At 30.0% G+C, this 21561-nt stretch overlaps 4 protein-coding genes across 4 annotated transcripts; 1 reads left to right on the top strand and 3 right to left on the bottom strand.

Moving 5' to 3' along the window:
- Positions 1–450: 450 nt before the first annotated feature.
- LOC112751945 (mitochondrial import inner membrane translocase subunit PAM16 like 2) lies at positions 451–3766 on the bottom strand. Its single transcript, XM_025801281.2, has 4 exons — positions 2945–3766; positions 2280–2367; positions 982–1115; positions 451–891 (listed from the first exon to the last, which is right to left on the bottom strand). The coding sequence occupies exons 1-4, from the start codon at positions 2945–2947 to the stop codon at positions 748–750; spliced, it is 369 nt and encodes a 122-aa protein (XP_025657066.1). The 5' UTR covers positions 2948–3766; the 3' UTR covers positions 451–747.
- A 739-nt stretch (positions 3767–4505) lies between these two features.
- LOC112751944 (uncharacterized) lies at positions 4506–5383 on the bottom strand. The gene has a single exon (XM_025801279.3). It carries the CDS (start codon positions 5241–5243, stop codon positions 4722–4724), a length of 522 nt encoding a protein of 173 aa, XP_025657064.1. The 5' UTR covers positions 5244–5383; the 3' UTR covers positions 4506–4721.
- Positions 5384–6082: 699 nt separating this feature from the next.
- Positions 6083–10719, bottom strand: LOC112751943 (protein S-acyltransferase 8). The gene is made up of 5 exons (XM_025801278.3): positions 10098–10719; positions 8378–8563; positions 7557–7856; positions 7155–7388; positions 6083–6945 (listed from the first exon to the last, which is right to left on the bottom strand). Exons 1-5 carry the CDS (start codon positions 10137–10139, stop codon positions 6448–6450), a joined length of 1260 nt encoding a protein of 419 aa, XP_025657063.1. The 5' UTR covers positions 10140–10719; the 3' UTR covers positions 6083–6447.
- Positions 10720–16506: 5787 nt separating this feature from the next.
- On the top strand, positions 16507–20277 carry LOC112747296 (peroxidase 12). Its single transcript, XM_025795247.2, has 3 exons — positions 16507–16788; positions 18249–18434; positions 19546–20277. Exons 1-3 carry the CDS (start codon positions 16513–16515, stop codon positions 20170–20172), a joined length of 1089 nt encoding a protein of 362 aa, XP_025651032.1. The 5' UTR covers positions 16507–16512; the 3' UTR covers positions 20173–20277.
- The last annotated feature ends 1284 nt before the right edge of the window (positions 20278–21561 follow it).

Raw genomic sequence — 21561 nt, 5'->3', positions numbered from 1 at the left:
TCCAAAGTAACCTTCTGATTTGGATAATTACATTACAAAAAAAAAAACAAAAGTACCAAAATCAATGTTCAAAAAACATATGTTGATTTACAAAAATCTCAAATTACCCGAATTTATTGATTGCCTAAACTTAAACCAATTTGAGTTGGTCGCAGCCGAGGCTTGGTGCTAGTGGCAGGATCTGCTGCCTCGCAAGTAGCTGCACCCGGGTTCAAGTCCTATGAGAGGAAAAATGAACCCTTAAATGAACTCGTGTGTGTGAGTGTGTTGGAACTCATGTAGTGTGTGTGAGTGTGTTGTGTGAATATGTAATACATGAGTAATGTGTTGGAACTCATGAACTTACAACTACTTATTTCAAATGCAACTACTTCTTTTGTATTGTGATTTTGCTCCTTGTGTAATGTTTCTACTTATTTATATTGGAAAAAAAAAGTCCCATGATGAACATGATCAGCAAAATAACATGTTAGGATTCCATATATTTATTATCAATATAATAATTTTGTGCACACTTCATAATAAAGTAACAACATATCTTCAGTGCTTCATGTAGCTAGCCTTTGATTATTTGTAGCCAATCCCAATCTAATTAATCATTTACAGATTAGTTTTGATGGTAAGAAATCCGAGCTTCCAGAAAACTCTTCAATTCCACAAATTGTATACAACTCTGATGAATTTGCACATCTCAAAGTAGCCCAAAACTAATACATAAAGTGTATGGAACAAAACTGAATATGTCACTCAACTAGGAGTACTACTACTAGCCTGGGGACCCTGACCCTTGCTTTGATGAACAGCTTCTAAACATTCCTTGGCGCGATGAACTTTTGATTGCAGGTAGAAACTCCCATTCTTCGCGTTATTCTCAAACAATGTGTCGTATTTCTGCGATCCAGGCAAGAAACAATGTTGAAGCAACCAAATCTACTAAAAGAAATGAGTAATAGTTTGGAAGATATAGAAATGATGACTAACCCTCACAATCTCCTCCCAGGGAGTTTCTTCGGTCACGCCAAGTATCTGCCGAGCCTCTTGCTCGCTCATGGCTTTGCTGGCCCTGCGGATCGTATTTTGTATTGCCTCTTGCGCAACACCATTTTTCGAGGCATCTGGAACATGACAATAACAAAGATTAGGTCAAAGAAAAAGGGCATTTAGGGCCCCATTGATTCATGCATCATAGAATGCAAAGGACAAGAAGGAACAATAGCCTTCTAACCATTTCGGTAAAATAAAAAAGATAACAAATAGAGGAAAAGAAAACTGTGTCTGCATACAGTTTACAAAGTAATCAGTAGATATAGTTCACACCATGAATACAAAAGAAATAACGTAGATTTAGGTAGGGGGACATAGGTCAAGCGTCGTATATTCAGTGTTGCCATTGTAGAAAGATCTTACAGCATTTACATTCTCTGGTAACTCTTGCAAAACAAGGGGCATGTAATATGCATTGAAACTCATACGTTTATGCAATTCAGCATTTTGCCATTTAATTCAGCTTTCCGACACATTTGTATCAGGGCTCAACAACAAGGCCATCACTTTTATATTCATTATAGATGAGCTCGCTAGGTAATGTTCAAGATTAAGTTTTGGTACATGCATTTCTCTCTATGTAGTTTTTGATTGACAAGAAAACTTGGTGCCCATTACTTTAATGCACACCCAACACCCATGGGACAAAAGGGGGGAAGGGGAATGGGGCAACCCCAGATGCTCTAGACAACCCGTGGTGCTCCAATGGCTAGCACCTCACCCTAAAACTCATGTTGGGGCAACCAATATCAGTCTAACAACAAAATCCATCTATCTGGAGGCTAAAAAGAGAGATAAAAGGAATCATATTGCACAGTAACACAACTAGGTCATCAATCTCCAAACATGGAACTTCAAAAAGATAAATCTGAACTGAACCATGGAAGAGTGTAGAAACAAAAACTAGGTTCTGATGCAATGAACACCAATATAGCCCACTAAAGCTCATAGGGGGGGGGGGGTGGTATCACAGATATAAATCATTCGACACCAATCAGTACCCCTTAAATGCTAGTTAGAAACTGAATGAGTAACAATTAAATGATAAAATAATTTCTCTGCTGGATGATAATTGAGCAATATTAGCATATGGTAAATATCAGGGGAACAAACAATACTTATAAATAAAGAATATGACAAAATCACAGGATTACAGGAATTGAATGGTAAACTAAATGCAGATATGCTGTTCACCCAAGTCACAAATCTATCAATCACAAACTTATAAAACATACTAGTAAGCGCTTGGCGATATGCCTGAACAACTGCTCTTGCCAAGATGCCCCCTCCCATCACAATCAAGTTTGCAAGAATCTTTGCTGCCTGCATAAACAGCTCAGGTAACGTTAAAACCCTAAGGCGAGAAGCCGGAAACAATGCATACAGAAAAATTGAATTTTTGAAAGACCATTTACAGATAGCAGACTATAACTACTTTCCAAGATCCATCCTCATCATCAATGTATTTCTCATTCACCTTTTAGTTCATTTTTTTGGCACATACATGATACATCACAAAGTTACCCTAGATACCCAAAACAAACTGAGATAAACCTAAAGGCAAATCACACCATATTAAAGACATCAAATGTTCAAGGCTATATGATACCAACAAACACAACGATCAATGAAAATTCTCCTATCACCAGGTTGTTCCTTTAGAATCATTCTAGGTTGGCCAACAATACATCAGAAACATCCTCTTAAAATATGCATACCCGATTGAAATTATACAGCAAAAACCTATGGGAAAACCTAGAACGTTCCAAAATAGAGAACAAAACAAAACAAAAAAAAATCAAATTTAACACCATGGAAAATAAAAAATTCCCTTACTGCTCTATCCCAATAGAAAATCAGATAATAAAATCGAATGGAAGAGGAAAGAAGATGAAGTTACCATAGCTTAATAACAAACGACGCGATGAACCGCAAGAGCTTAGATTTTTCGTCAGAGGGAATGGGAATTTTAGGGTTACGTGACCCCTAATTGAGCTAAGAGGGAGGTGAAATTGGATTGTGGGTTTATCAAAGAAGGGATAATGAATGCAGTGCCACAAGGAAAGGCACGATTTTTTGCAAGTAAAAGAGGGAAACGTGTAGAGAAAGAAACGACGGCTACAATGGCGGAAGCTAGGGCTCCAAAATGAGTTCTGTGGAACTAGTCTCTTACCATTCACAAACAAAATTGGTTTTTTAGAATATTCCAGAAATTGTGTAATTACTACTATAGACATATAAAAATAATCAAATCCTTAAAAATTACATATGCTAATAAAAAGTGTGTTTTTTTTTTTAAACATAATAAAAGGGTTTGGCTCATGGATATCATCCTAATTATTTTTACAATATCCTTCTTTAAATACTAATTTTGTGAAGAAATTATTTTTACACAAATATTTTAGTAACAACTAATATTTATTCTTTTTGTATTGTTTTAATAACACAGTTCTTTGGAATCTATTTATTGAACAATTTCTTTTAAAATAAGTAAAGAATATTATTATTTATTTTATTTTTATTATTATTATTGGCTACTATTACTTATGAAGGAAAAGTATAATCTTTAAATATGTTAAAATATATTATGAAATGATATTAAGGTTAATTTTAATTTGTATTAAATAAAAAAAACTATGAGAAAAAAACTGAGAGAAGCGAGTGATTGTTTATGTGAAGGGGAGTGTAACAATATGAACAATTACCAATTAAATAAAGGTGGCTACTCCAATGAAGATTTAATGATTATCATCATGTGAAGATACATCATTTTGACCATTGGATGATAGATTGTAGGGCTTGATTTGATTTGAAGTAAAAGTGTTACTTTTATTTAAAATGTTGCTAAATAAATAAGTTACACTTTTTGAACAAGGATCATCATGAGAAGATGTTTTTGCCATCTTCATGGGAGTAGTTGCCTTAAATAAAAATACATTACATCCTAATTTAATGCTACTAATTAAATTTAAAATTAATTTACTGTTTTAACTCTATTAATTCACATTGTTCACACATTGTTAAAAAATATTGTTAGTTACTTATACTTTTTCTTATGTGAAAAGCTGAATGATATTTCTAAATTTGAAGTTAATACTTAGTAGAGAATCAAGCAAATCCTTTGAAGAGATTATATAATTATATTAAAAAAAAATGATCATTTTAATTATTCAATTTCTCCTCTATGATTTTTCCACCTTTTAACAGTCTGCATTAATATAAGCTAAAGAATTCATCCTTTCCTTTGTTACCACCTTGTTAAGCCATAAAATCCATTATTTTCTTAATCACCTTATTATGATATACACATGCATCTACTACAAGAACTAGCAATTAGGATTTCTAAATGATATTAACGTTTATGTTTGCCTTAACTAATCATGAAAACAATAACACTTTCCTCTGCAATTCAACAAAAACAGACAAAAGAAAAGAGTAAATGAAATATAAAACTCAATGGCTACATAAAAACCATGTTTATATATACATATATATATACATATGACTATTGTTCTTTATTTTGTGTCACTTCATATTGCACACAAACTTTGTTAACTACTCTAAAAGGTTTTTCCATCCCACAATCACAATTACCACATCATATCAAGGTTGTGTTTGCGAGTTTTGATTTCAGTATCTGAAATTCCAACTCGCAAACACAGCCTAAAGAAAGTACTTTATGGCACAGGGAGCTTGCTGACGGCGAAGAAAGAGAGGCTGCTTAGGAACAAGACATCTTTGTTGAGATTAGCAATGGAAGGATTGTTGATGTTTTCGGCTGCCAAGGCTCTATCACAAGTGGTTGGTCCGTCGCTGGCCACCTTGGCGTCGTAGCTAGCCGTTAGCGCATCTTGTTCCAACTCACCCAATGAGGATTTGAATGATCCAACCACACCATCATAGAGTTCATTTGCACATTGTGCAATGGCTTTTGAATTAGGATTTGACTTGGCCAATTCCTTAAGGAAGTTTTGTCCTTCCACTCCCTTCTTCAATCCCATTTCCAATATAACCTTTGCAAGTTTCTTATAGCTCCTTGCTGCTAAAATCTTAGGATCATCTTTAAGAAATACTAGGCACTTCTCACTGTCCTCACCAGCATCTTTGCACACAGATTCATACAAATTGATGCTGCTTGTTGCTGCATGAGACAGAAGGATCAATGAAAGGGTGAACAACAAGGACTTTGAGGCATTCATTTTTTATTTTATTTTTTTGTAATTTTTTGTTTTCTATTTTTGTGGAGACAAAGAATGATGGATTCAAGGTCTCTCTCTTATTGGTTTTTGTGGAGAGGGTTGGATTCTTGAAATGTGTTTGAGTTTCTTTATAGTCATTGGAAAGTTTGTTAATTTTAGGATGGTGAGTGTAATTTTAGCAATGTAGCTATATAATGATTGGTTTAGGTGCATCTCTATCATGTCTTTGCTATTTTTTTTTTTTCACTTTTTTTCTGAGGCTTTGGCATTAAAATATTTATGTAGTTGTAAGAAAGCAACATTTGAGTATCCAAGCAATCATTTAGAAATTAGAATAATCACCATCAGCCTCTTAAGGTAGTGATAAGAATTAGAGTTATTTTTATGCAAAGCAATAGTGATTTTTTTTTTCTTGGTGATTTCTAGTTGTCCATCACATATTTTAGTTTTTTAAAAGAGATTTTTTTTTTATCATGTATTTCCACCTTAAATTTTCTTAAAATATCATGTGGACTCATAATTTATTTACCATTGTTCACCTAGATTTTATGTTGAATAAAATGTGAACATAACTTAGAAGGAAAGTCATTTCATCAAATGGTAGATGGTACATGAGTAAATGGTAAGTTTCGTTTGCTTGATGAAAAATAAACCGAAACCAATACAAAATGAACGGACGAATTTTCCATTTTCCAAAAAGTGTAAGTCATCAACACCTTAAGATATCCATAATCATGAATTAAAACCAAAATCTTTCTTCAAAGCGTTCTAAGTGGTCAACACCTTGAGATATCATTGTATCAATAGCATGGATAGAAGCAACTTCACAGATGAACCAGTTTTTACAATGCCTAATCACAATATACGATGAAACTTTTGAGCATCACAACTGGTTATTTACACAAAGAATAAACCCAAGTAAAGATGCAAAGTACATATTGGACTATAGTAAAAAGGGAAAAATAAAAATAAAAGGAGAGAAAAAAAAAAGACACTATTCCATTCTCTCAAACAATGCACACACTTCTATAGTTCTATTCCTTCCAAAAGAGCTAAGATTACCACAAAAAGATGAAACAAGTTTTTTATCCTGAATTCAGTTCAATTTCCATTCCTACAATGGTAAGCTCTAGTCAAGGAGAATTCCCCACATCATCTATGTTGTTGCTATGCAAATATCAGACAGGCAACCCCCAAGGTTTGGTCATTGGCGTGCCTCCGAAGCAACAGTACTTCTGCTTTCAGGGGCATTATTGGCAAGGACCTCAGATGCGATTTCCCAGTTTTCACTTCTTCCCCAACTTGAGTGCCTTGCCTCAGATCGAATTGTGGGAGCTCGATCCGAGCCCATAGCTGAATCAACTTCGGATGTACTGTGGGGGGGTCCATTGCTCCCTCTGCTTCGGATATCCTCATCAACAATCTCTTCAATGTTCCGACGCTGTGATATCTTTAATAGGTCTTCACCAATATCTAGATCATCTTCAACCTTAGGTCGCCGATCTCCACTCAAATCTGGTTCGGGGTCCCGGGAAATGACTTGAATGGTTGGCCTCTGTACCTCCTCTTGAACGAGAGCCCGGAAATTGTTCCTTGAGGGACTTACTTTTGTACAGAATACTTCTAGGAAGTTATTAAGACAACCCCGATTGTAAACATTCATCCTGTTATCAGCTCTATACCGGAAGTTTTCATAGGTAGTCTGCAAAAACAAGGTACAATAACCTCCGGTGAAGACATTCTTTAAACAAAGGAACAATTATGAACAATTTCTGCATTTTCAAAGTCCTTATTGTTCATTACATGGAGAATAATTCTACAAATGATCGTTATCAACATAGTAACGAGCTATCAACAGATACAATAAATAGCAAGATATTAGATTCAGATATACAGAAGGGATTTACTGACCTGATTTGTGCCAATAAGGTACAAATGAAAGCCAGTTAGTCCACCAACAAACCATAAAGAGATAAAACAATATGCCATTAGTATCACAGATGCAGGGGATTCTTTCATTGCCTTCCAAACTGTCCCGTCGTAATGATTCATTAGAACTTTGATGTAAAAAGCCGAGAAGGAAAACACATAGATACACAGAATGGTTGCGGAAGACACAAACAGAAAGAAGAAACGGTAGTTCCTCTGCACATTGCAAAAGCCCAAAATAAATAAATGAGTAAATGACCAAAAACGCCCAAAATAAATAAATGACCAAAAACATAGTTTTTCTTTTAAATAAAGAGAAAATAAAAGAAAGAATAAGGAAAGAAATAACAAGCCAAGAACATTTCTGAATATCAACTTTCATACCAGTCCAATGCATTGGCCCACCCAAGGGCAATGGTGATCAAAACGTTCTACACAATTGTTGCAAATGGAGCAATGTGAGCAACGAGGGGGACGATATAACATGCAAGTATCGCAATACTTCACCCTTACAGGGAGGCCATTGACCATTATTTCTTTTGTTCGAGGGAACTGAAGGCTCGGCGTTTGACGTCCCCCAATATCAACAGAAGAGTCATAACGAAACTCTTCTTCTGGTGGATGGGAATTCCTTGGAACAATGCCCGGATCACGCGAGGAAGTTAGAAATAGAAGAATCAGCACCTACATACATTCATAAGGAGTTTCTTTTGGTACCTTAAATTATCTCCTCAAAGCACCAAACTAAAGTTTTGTAATCACACAGTAAAGTTTTATTCCATCAAATATTTGATTTCTTCTACTATGTACTATGATAAAAGCAAAATGAACTGGTAAAGAAGCAGAAAGTGAGATAAAGAACAGAGGGGGATAAATCCAGATATACTCAATATAAAAATAATTAAGGGGAAAGCTATATATTTGCTGATTCACCATCACATTGATGTTCTCAGTAAATTCTTGCCAATTTTTTAGGTTAAAGGCAGATAAGGAAGGACAATAAATGGATAAACGAACAGAGAACCAAAAACAATATTTAGATGAGACAGTGAAAAGCAAGTTCTGTCTAATATCCATTCACCTATTTTTAAAATTGGAGTATGGGATATGCAGCTACAGCATAATAAGTTTCAACTATGCATAATGCATATACGCATGAAAACATCATATGAAAAACAAAGTTGAATGAAAAAAATGCAACTTACATAAATATTAAAGAGAACTGCGAGCACCAAAATAGCATATCCAATATCGTATGAAGGAAATTCATGCCGAAGATGCCTTGCTACAAATACACAAAAGAGGACAACTGGACCAATAATCAGTAATAAGGTGACAAGCAGAGATCTAGCATCAGGTCCAAATATCAACCTTCCTCCACAAAAGAATTTCTGCATAAACATAAGAGAGATGTTTGAAGTGAAACTCAATAGAAGTGAAAATATGATAAACTAGCCAAAAGCACAAAAGAAATTAGGAAGATGCCACATCATTCAAGTGTCTGCCATCAACAATTACAACAAAAAAAATTTTAAAAATAATAAAATAAACAATAAAAATCAAGAGGAGCTTCAAAATTGTACTATTTTTCGGTTTGATTCACTTTCTCACTAGGGCCTCAATCAGTCTACTTGTCAAACAATTGCAACTAGCTTTTGTCATACAAGATGGATCAGCTACTTGTCACATTAAGCAAGGATAACTTCTATGACTAAAGATAGTGTGAGGGACAAAATATAAAAGACAAGGGTATTGAATTTAAAGGACAGCGACCTCTCAATGAAATGTAGCAACTGGTCCCAGGCCTATTGACCTAGTCCTGCGGCTTCTACTACTAGGCTCCAGTAAAATCCCCAGTTTGGTTGCCCCAAAATCAACACAAGCTACTCTATAACAAAAATAACAATGAAATGTACAACCAGGGAGAGGGTAATGCATGTCCTAGTGTATAAAACACAGGAAAAAAAGAAAAGTTTTTTGGGGGGGGGAGGGATTCAGAAAAATTCAGGAAAGTTATCATTTAAACTGCAGATACTACAGCATATCATTAACAATTGCTGTGCGCAAGATTCCCCATGCTCTGACCTATTAATGCACCCTAAGCCTATGCTTGCCTTTCTTTTATATTTTATTTTCCAACCATGGTAGCTCCATTCAAGCACATAATTAGAAAAATTTTATCAGAATTGAATGTCATCCCAATTCACCATACATCTAGAACATAGAAAAGAAGCAAGGCAATGATTGTGAAACCATCAACACAATTTATTATTTGAACATGGAAACTATCATAACACAAATCCCCAGCTCAAATCTTGCGATACATCTTCCTATCTTGCTTAATTCCATAACCCAAAACATGAAAAAAGAACCGTCGAATTATGCATCTTTCAGAGCAATTTGCTAACTTGAGAGTAACGCTCCAAATCAATTAAGACTGTTAAGAGAAACAAAACTAAACTATTGCTTCTACAATCATCTTTCCCGCTATATAACTAGAAAAAAGAAATAAAAATGAAAAATAAACCCAGCAGCACTAAACGAGCTAGTATCAGTTTGAAACTGACAAACTCTTGCACAAAACCTTAGACAAATGGACATAAACTGTTACAGAAGCCACACGAAATTGCTCATTTACAAGTTTCACATCTAACACATCTCAAAGAACCTCACATTATTCTACCAGCTGAACTAACACACCATAAACACTCTTCCAAAATTTTGAAATTCATAACATTTTTTCTCTTTACTCCTAACTTTTCACTCTGAAGCATCAACAATTATAAACAGCATTAAAACCCCTTGAATATAGAAAACCAAGCAAATCACACTTTCACAAACAAAAAAAAAAACAACAAATTTAAGCATTAGAAGCTGAAAATTAATGAAGAAAACAGCAGAGAGAAATTTGAAGAAGAACATTACATTACTTCCTTTCCATGCTTCGTAGACGCGTTTCGCTGCCATGAAGAAAAAGGAATATGAAAGAGGAAGAAGAAGAAGAAGCTTCTCACACCTAGAACATGCAACTTCTTCTTCTCATGTCTCTCACCACTGAATCGAATCCCTCGATTCAGCGATTCATTGGGGATAAAACGATGCTACGCCTCCTTCTTCGAATGTGATTGAAAAACCCCCAAAAAAAACAGCAACTTTCTTCAACCAGAGACACAGAGAGAGAGAATTAGGAGAGAGAAAGAAGCAGAAGAAGAAGAAGAAGAAAGAGAAACGAAGAAAGGGTGCGAGATTCAGAGATAGCGATTTATGTGTTTCCAATTTGCAAGCTCACTTTTCTTTTTCTTCTTTTTTTTTAAATATTTTTTTCTCCCTAATTAATATTTTTAAGAAGAATAAAATTGAAATGAAGAGGAAACAAATAAAATATAATTAAAAAGAAAAGTGAGGAGCAGTAATTGAAGAAGAAGATTGAAGATTGAAGAATGATGAGAAGAGGAAGGTAGTGTTGTTAAAATGTGAGGTGTTATGAATTAAAAAAAAATTGTGAGGTGTGTTGTGTTTTGTTTTGTGTTATGTTATTAGTTGTAAACTTATGATCTCAACCCTCTTTTCTCCACTCAAAAACATAACTGTAATAAAAAAAAATGGCATAATCTTTCTATACTCATTTAAGAGGTGGTGGACTCGAGTCTCCTTATCTTTAATAAAAAAACATAATTGTAATAAAAAAAATGATCAAATTTATTTGAGTAACCAAATCAGTTTCTAAAAAAAATTAATAAAATACTTAAATTTTAACAAATTTTAATCACTAAATTAGTTTAACTTTGTTTAACTCAATTTATTTAATTTTTATGTTTATCCCTCTGTTTCAAAATTTAAATTTGAAGACAGCAACAAAGTAATAAATGATACTTTTTTGATAACTTTTTTTATTATTTATACAAAAATATTATATGTAATAAAAATAAATTATTAAATTAGTTATAATATATTTATGTATAAATATACATGTTTTTTTATAAGAAAATATATTTTCATTGGAACAATAAAATAGATCAAAAAAAAATTCACTAAGATATAAATCAAATGCATATGAATTTATTTATTTTTAATGTATATTTTATATGTTAATATATATTTTATAAAAATATAATTTGATTGTTAATTGTTGCTATATAAACTGTGTGATTGTTATTCATTTCATAAATATGAAAGTATTAGCTTTACCATTAAATAGAAAAACATTTCATAAAACATTTCCATCCTAGTTTTGGAGTTGCACATTTCTTTATTGGTTTATCATGGTTTTTAATTACAAGGGTGGACCTGCTTTGAAAGGGTTATGACTTATGATAGAGATAGTCCATTCACACTCTCTCTCTTTCATTCATTCTTTCTCTGTCTATAATTCATCCACCATTATTCACCTTGACACCTCATTCAATAGAAAAATTCAAATTGGAAAAAGAGAAATAATAGAAGCAGGTTAGCATAAATAATACAAAAAGAAATTAGTGAATTGGCCAAAAGAGAAGTCTCAAGTGCCAACCTGGCTTTCCTTTTGCCTTGACCATGAGAATGAGAATATATACTTTCACTAAAATTGTGTTTTAAAATATTAAAAAAATTAACTTATTCAATTTATTTTTATTTTTATAATCTTTTTAAAATGATTTATGTTCCATACTTTAGATGAAAAGTGATTTAAATAATTTATTATATTTAGAATGCTTTAAAAAATCTATTTTTAAGTGGTATAATCACATAAATGAATATGAAATGATTGTTTATGTGAATTAATATTTGATATTTGATATCAAATTGAAAAAACCTTATAACTCAAAAATAATAGTTTTTTTGCTTATATTCATAAGCTTCAAAATATTATTTTCGTTTATAGGCTATTTTTTTAACTTGAAATTACTATCTTTAATTATAATCTAATTTTAATTTTTTATCAAACATGACTATTCATTGGTAAAAGACTTTTTTCTTACTTTGTAGGTTTTCAAACATACTTTGACTCCATACCATTTCTCTCCAAATACAAATGTTGCAAATAATTGAGCTTTTGAATTTTGATGATCTTTCTCAAAATAAGTAGTTTTTTTAACTCATAAACTTATAACTAAATTAGGTTGGTCTAGTGGTTAGCTTATTAGTCCGTTTAAATAAATGTCAAGTTTGAATTCCATATTTTATGTGCAGCACAGCAAATTCTTAAATGAAGTTCAGTACCGCGACGGATTAATTCTTAACCTGTCGAACTGAAAGATATCGTGGGAAACAAAAAAAAATCATAAACTTATTAAAAGTGAATATATTAACATATTCAAAAAAACAAATTGTTTAAATAAAAGTAGATAACTAGATATTCCTTTCCAAGGCTGTTCAATTTAATTAAAGCATTTGGCAAGAACTAGGTATTCTCTTAAGTAACAAAGTCAGCTTTTTTATTTGCTTGGGAGATCTATGATTCTTAAATTGTGTCTTTTACTTTCATTTCATGTGTGCTTGGACCAACCAAGAAAATTTGGGACCAAAAAAGCACAGACACTCTTCCTTTCTCTTAAGCCACCATGCAAAAACATGCATAGATTATTATAATTACATAATTATAATTGCATTGATTTAATCATGAATTTTGCTCTTGCTTAGTAATTTTTCTAGGTAAAAGATTACATGAAAATGTAGGTCTAAAATACATTCCCGTATGAAAAAAAAAGAGTATATACTTGTTTAAAATATCAAAACATAAATTGATTTCCCTAAAATTGATTATTTAAAAAATTATTATACAAATAAAAATTATCATTGTTTTTTCAATCATACTAGCTAGGTATACATTAAAATTAATTATCAAAATTAGTTACTAATATAAAATACATATTTAAATATAAATATTAAATTAGATAACACATATATTTAATAAATAAATATTATAAAATTATCAAAATTTATTGTTTTTGAATAGTTTTTAACTAATAATATTTAAAAATATGAACTAAAAAATATATTTAAATTGTTAGACTAAAAAAATTAGACTGATAAATAAAAATACTAACAAAAAATTAATAAATTATACTGATCTTGAATTTTTTTTATATACAAATATATTAATAACTAAATTTAATGCAAATAGTATTATTTATTTATTTTTTTAAACGTTACTAAAAAAAAAACTTGTGCCAAAGCTGGTAAAGTTTGATGTTGGAATATTTAAATGGATGGATAATTCATAATTATCCTATGAACGGCTAGAAATTATTTATGAACGACAATGAAAGCCAATAAGTAATCCACTGAAACCCAATTCAATAGCAAATCAAAGGGACAAAGACTATACTTTGTGCATTAATTGTCATAAAAGAATAATTATAACGTCAAATAAAGTACAGGTACTATATTATATTTTCTTTTTTAGGTTGTATACTTTTTATTAATGTGGAACTTTTTATCGAACAAAAAATATATTTGTATTCATGAAAAGATTCAAAATCTTATCACTTCTACAAAATGTACTACATTAGTATTCTTAAATAAAATAAAATGTCTTAGGAATGATTTTGCTAACATATGATTTAAAGACACATGTTAAAAATATTATAAAAATATTTTTTATTAAAAGTTATTAAAAATGTAAATTTTTTTATATTTTTAAAGTATTAAATATATAAAAAATTTAAAAAATTCTAATATTATATTCTTAAAATATGTTTTTAAAACACAAATTAACTTTATTTATTTATTTATTTGGAGAAAAATATCCTTTTTTTCATTTTTTTAAATAAAAATGGAGCTAAGCCTCTCCTTAATTCCTTTTCATGTTTTAGTGGAAAAGATCTATATATATATACCCTAGCTAACAGTATATGATACATTCTCTCTCTTTCTGGTTTATATATAATCACTTCTTAGTGTCGGCTAAGATTAAAAGTTGGTGTATTTTTCAAGCGAAATGTTATTTGTACACTAAAATCAATCACTAAAATTAATTACTAATATATTTGTATATAAATATATGTGTTATTTCATTTATTTTCAATGTATATTTGTATTTTAGCATATATTTTATACTGATAGCTGATTTTAGTGTACACGTAGCATTATTCATTTTTCAAAAAATGAGATGACAGATGTCACTAAATCAAAGTATCAAACCTTCCAGCGCAGACCTCAATATAGAAGAAGAAATTTGGCTCGGTTTTTATGTGGGTGGATAATAGCCCACTTGAAAAGTTGAAACTGTTGGGCTTATTGTTTATCTTTGGCCCACGGTTAGGATCAAGATCATTTTTTTATAAAAACGATAAAATATGAACATCTCATTTTCAAGTTTGATAAAAAACAATTTGAGTTGTACAAAAAAAAAAAAATTTGAGTTGGTCAAATAATTAACTACTTAGGCCAGTTTGGGTAACCAATTTAATTAAGCTCCTTTTGATAAAATAACTTAAATAATAAATGACTCTGTTAAAAGTAACTTATAAATAAGTTATTTTGTGTTTGGATTTTTAACTCTAAAAGTGCTTATTTTATAGAAATATAATGAAAAGTATAAGTATTATGAGAAAAGTTATTTTTTTTTTAACTTCTCTATAAGCTCCAAAATAGCTTCTTAGAAAGTTGCAATTTGGTTTTGAAAATTGTACCAGACATTAATACTACTACTTTTCATAAGTCAAAAGTTAAAAAAAACTACTTCTAGAGTTTCCCAAACGGACCCTTAGTTCACTTAACTAGTTATCTATTGAAATAAATGTTAGAAGTTCGAATTCTATTTTGTGTATGCAATAATTTATTAGTCAACGAACTAAATTGGGTTAATTTAGTAGTTAGTTCACGAGTCCGCTAAAACCAATATTGGAAGTCCGAATCCCGCTTTATATACGAAACAATCTATTGGCCAACAGCAAACTTTTAAAGAGAGTTTTGATCTGTAATAATTAGTCTTTAATCTGTCGAGTTAGAAAATACTATAAAAAAAATTTGATCCACAACATATTAGTTTTTAACTTGTTAAGTTAAAAAATACAATAAAAAAATAAATTTCAACAGATATGGCGCGCATTAGTTTTCAATTATATTTCTAGTGAGTGTATATACAAAGTTGGCATAATATTCAATATAATATATACATAAGATTTCCTTTTATAAAAGTATAATAATATAATGTACAAATTAAATAAATATACAACAACCACTAATATATAATTTCTACACAATAATGTATGTTATAAAATTTTAATTATGTATTATTGTTACTTTATTTTAAGTTCAAAATCAATAACTACTTATAATTAAAATACAAATGATATTCAAATATCAATAGACAGGAGTATATACACCAATCACCTATAAAAGATTATTCTTGTTTTCTTTCTTTTTCATTAAGATTATTCTCATATTCTGATCTTGTTATAATTTTATAAACCTCCGTCAGTTTCACGAGGACGAATTAAAAATAAATAGATGAATATGTTAATCTCAATAATAGCATGTGTTCGCCACATGCATGGCCTTTCACGAATTAATTTATTGCAAATGATAGCTAATTATTAAACAAAGACACACAAAAAAGAGAGAGAACGATATAAATAAAAGACACAAAAATTTAATTTAGAGATCTAGAAGATTAATCTGAGTAACATAAAAGTTATTATATATTATCCTTTAAAAATATAATTTTGAAAAGTTACTATTCTATTATTATCAATTCATACACAATATGGAACGTTATTGGGTTCATGATGAGCTTTCCTCTAAACAATACACGTTATTTTTTTCCACTCCATACCTCTAAGATACGGAATATCCACGAGTAACATAAAGTATTATTGCTCAAATAATATAGTGGGGTTTTATATCTAATAATAATAATAATAATAATAATAATAATAATAATAATAATAATAATAATAATTTTATACCAAATTGTTTTTTTGGAGTTTGGATACATTTTTTTTTTACATTTGTTCCAAAACATGAAAAATAATTACTCAATTCTAAATCTCACAATTACACATCTACCAACATTAATTAATTTATTATAAAATATTATAAGAATTTAATTTTTATACATTGTCACTATAAAATAATTTTACAGATACATTTAATTATATAACATTACATTAGTAAAAATAATTACTTTTCACATTAACCATATAAATAGTCATATAAAAGAACGAATGTAATTGTACGATTGTATAAAATATTTTACATTATCATTATCAGTACATCAAAATTATACTCATATAATAATTGGAAATGTGTAGAAGGCAACTAAGCCACAAGCCCCTCTAATAATCCAATGTGTCTATATAAATAAGTGTTGCAACTTTTGCTAAAATCACAATTCAGTAGCATACAAAAACAAAATATGGTTAGGGTTATTATTAGTAGTGCAAATAGGCTCTTGATTGTTTTGTTGTTTTCCTTATTACTATTTGTTCCCCAAATCAATGGGTCCATGTCCTCAAACAGGAAATTAGGAAAGGCTCCCATAACTGCAAAGGGACTATCCTATGATTTCTATTGGATATCATGCCCTAGGGTTGAAAGAATTATAAGGAAGCATCTTGAAGATGTCTTTGAAAAGGACCCTGGCCAAGCTCCTGGAATTCTTCGTCTCTTCTTCCATGATTGCTTTTCTCAGGTACATTTATTATATATCATATTAATAAACTTAGGAAAAATATGAAGAGCCAATGGAATATTTGTACAATGTGTATAATAGAAGTTTAGGGAGTATTAGAAATATAACCATTAGTGTTATCTTTTCTCATTAGCATAAGCTTTTGGAATGAGTGGTATCATGATATAGTATCAGAGCTCTAGATCCAAAAGATCAAGAGTTCGATCCTTGGTGACCGGATAGTTATTATGGATATTATGGGTGATGTTTATTTTATAACTCATATAGCCTATTGTACACATTATACAAATATTCTATTAGCTCTCTAACAGAACTCATAAACTTAATATTAATCTCAGTACTATGTTATTTAGCATTCATATTTATAATCCTTAATCTTGTTGCATATTGAATATTATTTAATTTATATATCGACAATGTTATGTATATACAAAAAATCAATTATTTAGTTATATTAAAATATAAAATATATATTAAAAATAAATTAATTAAATTGGATAAGTATGTATATATATAAATAAATGATAATTTTGATTTGATATTTTGTATATTTTTATTTTGATATATGCAAATGTATTATTATATATTTGAGAAATTAATCACACATGTAAACAATAATGGCTAATTTAATTATATTTCTAGTGAGTTTATCAATAACAAATTATTTAGTTTACATAATATACCTTAACATAAAGCTTTTTTTATTCAAATATTTAACATATGTATGTTAACAATCTGTAAACTAAAGTATTATATAGACTGAACTGTATTGTCTGAAGCATGAGCGATGATCCAATATTATTGAACCTAAAAAATATAATGAATTAGACCATCATGCACTAATTTATTATTATGCATCGAGTTCGATATATTTGAAGCATTATTGAGATTAAATCTGATTTAGGTATTGGATAAATTAAAAAATATAAATAAACAGATCAATATGATTTCATTCACCGAGATCATTCGTATATATTTATAATAGCAATTCCGCTACGTTACCAACAGTATTTCTGTCAATTTCTGCCAATTTTTATTTATAATTGTGTTTAATAGAAATGTCTTTGTGGATGTGTCTAATAAAAATATTTTTTTATTGCTGTATTTAATAAAAGTGTTTTTATAGATATATTTACTAGATGTGTCTCTTTATATGTATTTAAAATATAATAATTAATTATTATTGACAATAAATTAACAGATAATATGTTAGTATCCTATACTTTTCTTTATAATAAAAATGATATTTGTATATTAAAACTAACCACTTATATATTGATATATAAATATGTGTTGTTTATTTTTTTTACGTGTATTTATATTATTTCAACATATATTTCATAAACATATAAAATGATGCAATCATGCAAATAATACTATATATAGATGAATTAATTCATCATTGAATATATATAGCAAAGTTGAATTGATATATATTATTATGCCCTGAAATAAATCAGGGATGCGATGCGTCTATATTTTTGAGCGGTGCAAGTGGAGAACAGGACACAGATGAAAACTTTGGACTAAGGCCAGAAGCCATTGAGACCATTGAAAATCTTAGAGCTCTTGTTCGCAAACAGTGCCCTAGGGTTGTCTCTTGCTCTGACATCCTTGTTATTGCAGCACGCGAAGCTGTTCGCCAGGTATATATTCTATACCAACCTCTAATTCGACGTGTAACGTATTTTAAGTGTAATTAATAAAGAAGGTAAATACTTTTTTCATGAAAAGTTAATAGTTTATAATAGTTAAATAATTTGATAGATTTGGTTAAGTTATTGTATAATAATTTTTGACGTTTAATTTTATATAAAAACAACTAGACGTGAATTTTCATTTTAATAGCATAAGTATTTTAGAATATTGGTTAGCAGAAATATTTAATAACAAAAAAATAGCTAAAAACAACTAAAATTTGTCTTATTTAATATTTATTAATTATTGTTAGAATTAATAAATATTAAATAGGATAATTTTTTTTGTTGAGTTAAGGCTTAGTTTGGTAAAGTTTTTATTTCTTAAGGCTATATTTCGTTGGAAGATAATTTTTTAAAAGTTGTAGTATTTATGTTTGGTAAATCAAATTAAAAATACTTTTCAATAAACACAAGCAACAACAATTACGTTTGGTAGAATAGCTTTTAAAATTAAAAAATACTCTAATAGACATGAATGCAAGCATTAAATTTAAAAATTACTTAACACATGAGGTTATTATATTAGACTTTTGCCAATGAGTAATAGCTCAAATCGCATAGTCACCACATACTCAATTAAGAGGTTGCGGGTTCGAATCTTATATCTTTGGTAAAAAAAATATTATATTAGACTTTTAAATTTTGAAAAGTACAAGTGAATTTTAAAAAGTTCTATCTTAGTTGCTTTTAAAAGTACCCTGATTTTTTAAAAACTGCAGTACAAGCACATAATCTTTTTTATTTATCAAACATAAAATGAGAATATTGAGCTTTTAAACAGCACAAGCATCTCTTCGAAAAGTTTTACCATACCAAACCTAACATTTGATGCATACCTTGTATTACATTATACTACGTGCACACCAAAATCAATCACTATATACATGTTAAAAATATAAATATATATTCAAAATAAATTAAATTTCACATGTATTTATATATAAATATAACAGTGACTAATTCTAGTAACTTATTTTGGTTTCCACGTAGATTTTTTTTTTACCATATCTCACATGCATTTGATGTCTATTATTTTGAACCTTGCATGTTTATTTAGTTTGGAGGCCCTGATTTTGATGTGCCATTGGGAAGAAAAGACAGCAAATTCTTCAACAAATCCTCAGCCGCAAATCTCCCAAAACCTTTCTTCAAAACCGGAGAGCTTGTTAAATCCTTCAGCGATAGAAACTTGGATGCCACAGATTTGGTTGCACTCTCCGGCGCACACACATACGGGCTAGCCCACTGTGGATCACTCTTCAACCGGACCACCGACACACAGCCGCCGATCGATCCGGAGTTCAGGAATGGCCTCATCGGAAAATGTCCCGACGAGGACAGCCCTGTCCCGATCGACCTAGACATAAGGACACCAAACAAGTTCGACAATATGTATTACATTGATTTGTTGAACCAACAAGGTGTTTTTACCTCGGACCAAGATCTTGCTAGTGATCCTAGGACGAGGGAGATTGTGAACCAGTTTTCTTCTAATCAGAAACTCTTCTTTGACAAGTTTGCTAATGCTTTTGTGAAGGCTTCACAGTTGCAAGTTTTGACTGGGAATGATGTTAATGCTGAGATTCGTAAGACTTGTTTTGCTCCTAATAATGATGGCTTTTCTTCTTCTTCGTCTTCTGTGCTCCATGAGGTTGTGGATTCGGCTGAGACAAACAACATCTAAGTTGGTTAATAATTATTTTCTGTGTGTTGTTAATGAGTACCAAAATTAAAGCTAGTTTGTATCTTGGTTTATCAATAATTATGTATTGGTAATGTCTAATTTATTTATGGGAGTTTGCAGTAATAAATATAATTTAATTTTAATATATTAATAGGGCAAAGTAATTTTATACAAATATTATTTAATTATACAATGTCACATCAATAAAAATAATTACCACCTTTTACATTAATAACGTGAATAATTATCTAATAAATGGAAAAGTTTAGGAATCAGCAACTTTTTCAAATGATGGTCAGCATGTAATCAGTAAAGAAAAATGAGTCATTAGATAAAATCTCACACCAATCTCATACAATTAAAATCATCATTGATAGCTATTTGATGACTACAAATCACAAAAATTACTGACCCCTAATACTTTTCAAAACAAATATATTTTTTGAAGAGGATTAGAGGAGTGTCTTATGATTTATAGTTATTAATTAATTATTATTAATATTTTTAATAATGTAAAATTATATTTAATAGTATAAAATTATTCATATTTTTTAATTCTTAAATACTGACTAAATTTTAATAAAAATGTTAGTACTTAAACTTTCTCATAATTTTTTTTTTATCAAAACATCAAGATTTCTCATTTATTTGCTACTTGTGTATTTAGAGTAGATGTGTTATAAGCTTCACTATATATCTTTTACTTTGGCAAGTTTGGACAACAATCAAGTAACTCTCCAAGTATTTGAGTGTATCAATTCACACCTCAATGTTACAAGGATGAGGTTATGACAAAACAAAGCAATAGAATGATGATACGACGATGGGGAGTGGATAATTAGGCTTCTCGTCATTTTTAGGTCTTGTTGATGTTGTGTAACCCAATCCCACTGCCCGAAGAAATGAATTAATTTTACAACTATCTTTTCCCTATTTCCCGCTCAATTTGAAGCAACCTTTTCTCACAGAAAAATCCATTGAAAATGTGAAAGAAAAGTATTACAACACTTTAAATGGAAATCATCATTAAAACTGAAATAATAACAGTCCTTAATGAACAAGATCCGTTGAAACTGATAAACAATCACATAAAATATATATACACAAAGGAGTGATATATACAGTTTTTTGTCTATAGTTTAATAGTTTTATTAAGCAACCATTACAAAACAAAAAAAAATATCCAAAATGAATGAATTGGTCTAAATTCCAATGTTTAAATAAAAGTAAACTCTTTCCAATATAAACCTTCAAATTTTTCGGTTACCTACTTAGCCCAAGCCTTCACATTACATTGCACCTTCTTAATGCATTAGAGATAAAAATAAAAGTTAGGGTGTGCATGGCCCGGTTAGGCCCAAAGATCTGGTCCGGTCCTGAACACTTTAG

The sequence above is a fragment of the Arachis hypogaea genome, chromosome 15, assembly GCF_003086295.3.
Source record: "Arachis hypogaea cultivar Tifrunner chromosome 15, arahy.Tifrunner.gnm2.J5K5, whole genome shotgun sequence".
Taxonomy (NCBI): Eukaryota; Viridiplantae; Streptophyta; class Magnoliopsida; order Fabales; family Fabaceae; genus Arachis; species Arachis hypogaea.
Note: the sequence above shows the minus strand (reverse complement) of the source record. Positions and strands in the feature narration are given on the sequence as shown.